Here is a 6,618-nt window from a genome sequence, read left to right as displayed (position 1 = left end):
TCTCTTCAGCTTAGTTAACTTTTGCATTGTCTTGCAATGCTGGCACATTTAAGGCTTTTGAAAAACTGGCAATTTAGATTTTAAGGACCCAGTACTAGGTGAGATGCTACAGAAAATGTACAGACAAGCGACAAGGAATGAGGATATAATAAATGACTTGTTAACAATCATTGATTTTAATTCTTGATACTACAGAGTGATACTGTGGAGCTAAAACATTAATTCAAACAACAAATGAATGCATGTGTGTTCCCTTTGTTTTCACCTTTGCAGAGAATGTAATATACATGTATACACTAGTGTAGATTTAAAATAAAAAGTAAGAATGATAGAAGTAAAATATATGGAGTAGGGCTGATTGTTTGAATCTGATGGAGCTTCAAATGTAAAGGCACAATGCCCTATTTCTGCAGATATTCTGAAAAAGGACTGCCAACTTTGCAACATATGGATCACAATAAATCAATAATGAATGAAGACATTTCTTTAGACTTTTTATTGTATGAGCAACAACTTTCTGTCATTACATTTTAACATGTCATGTTAGATGTTTGGAGAGCTCAGACTTTGTCAGCCACCCTCAAGCAGGAATGACTACAGAGATCAGATTCTCACATTTCAGTGACCAAAAAACCACTGAAGGTTGTATGATAGTCGCCTCCCCAAACATGCGTGTTTGCACCCAGCTGCACATACACCTGGTCTCCTTGAACAAGCTGCAGGAACACTGCGTTTCCTCCATTATCAGCTGTGTCAAAGGTTGAAGGGTGTTCCTGGGTCATGACCACTAACTCATTGTTCTTGTAGAGCCATAATAGAGTTGCATATTTCCCTCCAGCATGAAAGAAGATGGTAAAGTAATAAACACCTGCAACCGGGGCAACGAAGACACCTGTGAAAACAACAGGGTGTTGGTCACATTTCTTTTGATTAAAAAGTATTATCACAAACCATCAGTATTCTTAAGCATTCAATACATTTTTCCACCTGTATTTTATCAGTCAGGATGGAAGTCTTCTTTTTTTTCTTGATTCTTGTTGTAACATAGAAGCTGGTAATTAACAGCATGCAGGTGACTGAGTTACCTGTGGATGGACTGTAGGCATCACCAATGTTTGTAATCGCAGTTCTGTAGATAAAAGTTGTGTTTGTATTGAAGGGTCCACATTTTCCTCCTCCTGTTGCTGCACTGAATATCACTGTTTTCTTTTCTATACAAAGCAAAACATTGTAATCACATTATTGTTATTTGTTGTATTTTCACACTTTTCCAGTTGTTAACTTCATCACAAAACATTCTACACTAAAGTCTATAAATCTTCCCGGGTAAAAGTTTCACTCTACCTTTGCTCTTCAGTTCAAGAATCTGGTTTTCACTCTCCTTCAGTCTGGTTTCCATAGCCTTTAGTTTCTCAATTACTTCACAAGCATTGCATGACTGTGTACCACTGGCATTATCATCGTCCTGGGCCAAAATTAAGCCACTAAACAGCGACACAATCAGCACAATGGTCAATCTCATTTTGTAAGTTGATTCAACGTCGCTTAGTCCCCTGAACTTTAAATGATGTGATCCCTCTGGCTGCTTTTATGTTGTTTAAAGTGACCTGTTAATGTTTAACATCAGTTTTGATAAAATAATTATTTTGCAATAAGAAAATAGTATTGACCGCATTTCCTGGCAATCCGTTAATCATTGACAGCCGAGAGAAATGTTAACAAAAACAAATCGCTTCAACCCGACATCCCTTTATCCCTCCCTTCCCTTAACCCTATATCTGCTCATCCACTCTAAGTGGATTATGGTCAGGCACATAAACAGAACGCAGACTTCAGATATGACTAATGACATGCAGCACAAACAACATAAAACATTGTGTCTGCATCTAGAAAAATCAAATCCCTATTCACTCTTTTCTGGAAATTATTTTGACCAAAAACACTAAAGTTGGTGTCATTGATTCCCCAAACATTTGTATTTGCACTTAACCCTTGTGTTATGTTCACATTTCGCACCCTTTGGTAATGTTCGGGTCAAATTCACCCGGGACATATTTCAGGGTTTAAAAAAAATACAGAACTAAATTCAACATGCACAATTCCTTATGTCTTTAACTCATTCCCCAACAATATAAATGAAATATATGATTAGTTTTTGAAAATACTCTTTGCTGGATCAAATGTAACAATGGAAGTGTCCATCGTTTTTTGTGATACAAATTTAAGTTAAAAAAAAATACACTAATAAAAACTAGGTTTACATTTTGCTCATGCTTTTCTAGGACTAATGTAAATGAAACATTTTTTCATTAATGTTTATTATTTTTAATCTGTCATATAATAATCAAAGCCCCGAAGGAAATAAAGCAATTTATCAGCAATTGGAACACAAGAACCACACAGCCAAAAGTATTTGGCTGTGAAATATAGAGGGAATGAAACATCCATATAAATGACATAGCACAGATATAAACACAAAGCAAATAAAAACAATTAACAGTCACTATTCATAAAATACAGTATATCCGAAAACTATATTGATGAAGTGACGCTGCAGAACATCATGTGAGTCAATGGGCAAGTCCGTTTAGGAAACACATGATGTGCAGAACTTCTTCGTTGACACGAAGGACTCACAAAGACTCAAATGCACGATTCTTCCTTGATTTAAAAAATACCTTTTATTATCCAAAAAAGGGTTTCTAGGATCTACTAGGACTACTAAATAGTTCACTAGGTTCGACTAGCTCAAAGTGTGCATGAGAGAGTACAGACATGGACTTGGTAGACAAGACGAACCGACAAAAGACAACAGGAGAACAGGGCTACATATACACAACAGTTAATGAGGCACAGGTGCAAACAATCCAGAACAGGAGATCACAATCAAGCTGGCAAGTGACACACAACGACAGGAAGTGATGACACCTGAAACGAGAGGACAGAGCCAACATCAAAATAAACTGCAAGGCCACCAGAATAAACACAAAACAATAAGCTCACAGACTAACGCTGAAACCTTACATTCGTGGGTATAGCACAGATGTACTTGTTGCAGTTGCTGCATGTAGTCTGTGTCTTTGAGTCCTTTGAGGGTCCACAGACCTCACAGCTGGCTGTGGGGGTCTTTCAGAAGCTGACTGTGGGGGTCTTCTTGCGGCTGGCTGTGGGGGCCTTCCAGCAGCTGTCTCTGAGTCAAGTTCATCTTCCAATTTGCTGTCAAATTCTGAGTTTACCTCCACATTATCCTCATCTTCAGAAATGTCTTCCTGCACTTCACCGTGTTCTTCTAATACATTCCACTCACTCTCATCCATTATTAGCTCCAAGGCTCTCTGAGCAACACACTCTCACTCCCTAAGCGTCCAGGAGCGACGTTTGGTCAGTGTCCGTGGCGTCCAGTTGTGACGCTCCTAGGCTCCTTCAGCGTCATAAAGGGACGCAAATAGCTTTCAACTGATTGCAATGTATTCCCATCTGCGGCGGGATTTGACGCTCATGGAAGCACGGCATTCGTTTGTGTCGGCTGCCCTTAAAGGCAATGTGAGCGTCCATTCCCATTGGATAACGCAGAATTGTACACCCGGAAGTAAGTATTCCTCTTACTGTCGATTGATTTTACAGTGATATCTGCACTACTCATCGACTAAAAAACACCAGATTATCCTTGTTAATTACCCAACATTGATTGGTTTAAATTGTGTGCAATGCTTTTGTATTTTTCCCCTTCGATTCGGAGAAACAAATATTTGTTCTGAGTAAAGGATGGCAGAAGACACTCTCTGTTGCTCTGTTTGACAAACCCGTGATAGTCCTCAAGCTCTGTGATTGGAGAGTGTGCTCCGAGGGTTACGCCGATTCTCGAACAGCACTTGAAATGGGATGGAACCACGGCAGACTGTCCAAAACTGGATTTGAACGGGGCTCACATTGCCTTTAAGGGCAGCCGACACAAACGAATGCCGTGCTTCCATGAGCGTCAAATCCCGCCGCAGATGGGAATACATTGCAATCAGTTGAAAGCTATTTGCGTCCCTTTATGACGCTGAAGGAGCCAAGGAGCGTCACAACTGGACGCCACGGACACTGACCAAACGTCGCTCCTGGACGCTTAGGGAGTGAGAGTGTGTTGCTCTGAGCAGAATATATTTTGGCCATTTTGCTGGTAGATAATTGTAGTTCTGCACTACACTGTAATGTGAGGTTATGTCTCTGTTTAGTCCCTCCTCCGGCGTGCAGGTTCGAGGGGGACAGTGCGAGACAAATTTAAAATGTTTATACATTTCTGGAAGATCTAAAATGTTTATAATGTTCTAGGATAGTTTTGTGTACACACTACGAAGGGTAAATATCAAGGGAAAACAGGATCAAACAGCTTCTCTGTGCATACGATTGTGTGTGTGTGTGTGTGTGTGTGTGTGTGTGTGTGTGTGTGTGTGTGTGTGTGTGTGTGTGTGTGTGTGTGTGTGTGTATATATGTATGTGTGTGTGTGTGTCTTTAGTTTGTGTGTTTCTGTGTGTGTATCGAAAATATCCTTATATATTTTTGTATTCATTGAAAATGGAAATCGGGTAAATTTGACACAAGGGTTAAGTTCACAAACAACTAGTCCTGTGTCTGTCTACAGATGCATGAACCCTGCATTTGCCCAGTTATCTGCTCCATCATGCAATGTGCTGTGGTCAAAGGTCGGCACAATATGCTGATTTCTCTCAAGGTGAGTTAGTTTTACGTGGATATGTCATTTGCAACATATTAAAAGTGCATTGATACCTGTGGAAATATTAGTTCTGACACAGCTTTGAGACATAACTTCTTTACTTCGACTACAAAACCAGTGCAATTCTTCGTCTGGGCAATACTCTGCATTATTCTACAACTGTACAGTTCAAAGCACAGATTAGTCTGAAGGGAATGACCTTGGTTTGCAGGTAGGCGACTTGGCCTGCCTTTGCAAACAAAACAAACAAAAACAAAACAAAACAAAAGCTATGAGAATCATTTCTATCCAGTTGGGTTGACTCTTTCCTTTTGTTGCCGTACTGAATAAAATCAAACTGTTAACTGTCCATTTTTAACAGTTGCTTTAGATATCCTGGGTAAAAAAATAAAAGTCACGGTGAACTTTGCAGCATAAAGAACTTAACAAAGCAATCACTAAAGAAGGCATTTTCAGACTCTTTATTGTTTGAGCAACAGCTTTGTGTTTCATTACATTTGAACATTTCATGTTAATAGATGTTTGGAGAGCTCAGACTTTCTGACAACAGACAGAAACCACATTCCATCAAAGGAAGAGGGAACCCTTAATCGTCCCACAGAGGGGACATTTACCATCATTTGACTTAGTGTTAGGAGCAGTGGGCTGCCTTATGAACAGCGCCCGGGGAGCAGTGTAGGGAACGGTGCCTTGCTCAGGGACACCTCTGTAGCACTTGGTCTTTCAGGGACTTGAACCGGTGACCTTTCGTGTCCCAAAACACAGACTTCTCCACCACCCGCCCCAAGATAAAGTTGATGCAAGGACACAGGGTTCATTTTCTTGTGAAAGCTGACGATTACTGCCTCAGAGAAACTTGTTCGTGAACATTATTGAGTAAGAGTGTTGTTTTGGAGCTGTTCACTGTCCTTTAGACCAAATATGGTATTCTTAGTCAAGTTGTCCTGACCCCCCTCAACCCCAATGCTGACTTCTGACAGGGAAGTTGATGGTTTTATCAATAATAAAGATCAACCATGTCAGGATGACAGGCAGATTGTGGGCCAATTAAAGGCTGACCATAAACAAGAAAATAAGTATCTTTAAGATCTCTCCTACGAGCTCAACGGTTAATCTGTAACATCAACTGCTCTCCAACTTCTGCAAAAGCTCACTATTTCCAGCTAAACGTTACGAAACCCCACTTTACAGCTGTCATTCTGCAAGATGGGGTTGCAAAACCAAATGCAGATATAACTTTTCATGTATAAAAAAGTAGTAATTCCTGCTGGGTATTTTTTTGCATACAGATCCAACAACAACAACAAATATTATTTTACAAGACTGTCTTTGGGTTGTTCCCCATTATTGTGACGACTGGGAGCAATTTCCTCACCAAATCATGGAGTTTGAATATCCTGGGGTCATGATGAGGATAGTTGGAGTGCGAAATCGACAGGTGAATTGGTTTGGCTTCTGTCGTGGTGGGAGCGTTGCACTCAACAGTTTTGGGGAATATAAAGCTAGCTGAGCCAGAAGGCAAAGATTTTAACTTTCCCATTGATCAACGTTCCAATCCCAACCCGGACCCCAACCCTAACCCTTCCAACCATTAACAACGGTCATGGTATTTTGGTCGTGACGGGCTCACCTCAAAGGGGCTTAGACCTCAGGAAGGAGCTCATATCTCAATGAGCTTGGGAACGCCTCGGTATTCCTCTGCAAATCTTGCTGGGGAAAGGGCCTGTTTTTCTTACCATTTTAACTACGTGACAAGGCGAGGGATAAGAGGAACCCAGTATTTGTGTGTCTTTCACGAGAACAAAGTGACTCAGCTTGTTTGAGAAGATGAAGATCAAGGCTACTTCCTCTTTAGAAACTACTAAAGCAGCTCCATCCAGCTGAGGATTCAATCGTC

The 6,618-nt window shown here is 40.5% G+C and overlaps 1 protein-coding gene across 1 annotated transcript; it reads right to left on the bottom strand.

The window, feature by feature from the left end:
* Positions 1-481: 481 nt before the first annotated feature.
* Positions 482-1,586, bottom strand: LOC117533738 (complement C1q-like protein 3). The gene is made up of 3 exons (XM_034197643.1): positions 1,345-1,586; positions 1,086-1,211; positions 482-892 (listed from the first exon to the last, which is right to left on the bottom strand). The coding sequence occupies exons 1-3, from the start codon at positions 1,520-1,522 to the stop codon at positions 612-614; spliced, it is 585 nt and encodes a 194-aa protein (XP_034053534.1). The 5' UTR covers positions 1,523-1,586; the 3' UTR covers positions 482-611.
* Positions 1,587-6,618: the final 5,032 nt, after the last annotated feature.

The sequence above is a fragment of the Gymnodraco acuticeps genome, unplaced genomic scaffold (genome assembly GCF_902827175.1).
Source record: "Gymnodraco acuticeps unplaced genomic scaffold, fGymAcu1.1, whole genome shotgun sequence".
NCBI lineage: Eukaryota > Metazoa > Chordata > Actinopteri > Perciformes > Bathydraconidae > Gymnodraco > Gymnodraco acuticeps.
The sequence above is the reverse complement of the archived record's forward strand: the minus strand, read 5'-3'. Positions and strand labels throughout refer to the sequence as shown.

Excerpts from the sequence above, each read along its gene's own strand:
- LOC117533738 (XM_034197643.1), bottom strand. The coding sequence starts at position 1,522 with ATGAGATTGACCATTGTGCTGATTGTGTCGCTGTTTAGTGGCTTAATT. Across the intron at positions 1,212-1,344 it reads TCTTGAACTGAAGAGCAAAG|AAAAGAAAACAGTGATATTC; the intron begins GTAGAGTGAAAC and ends TGCTTTGTATAG. Across the intron at positions 893-1,085 it reads TGCCTACAGTCCATCCACAG|GTGTCTTCGTTGCCCCGGTT; the intron begins GTAACTCAGTCA and ends TTGTTTTCACAG.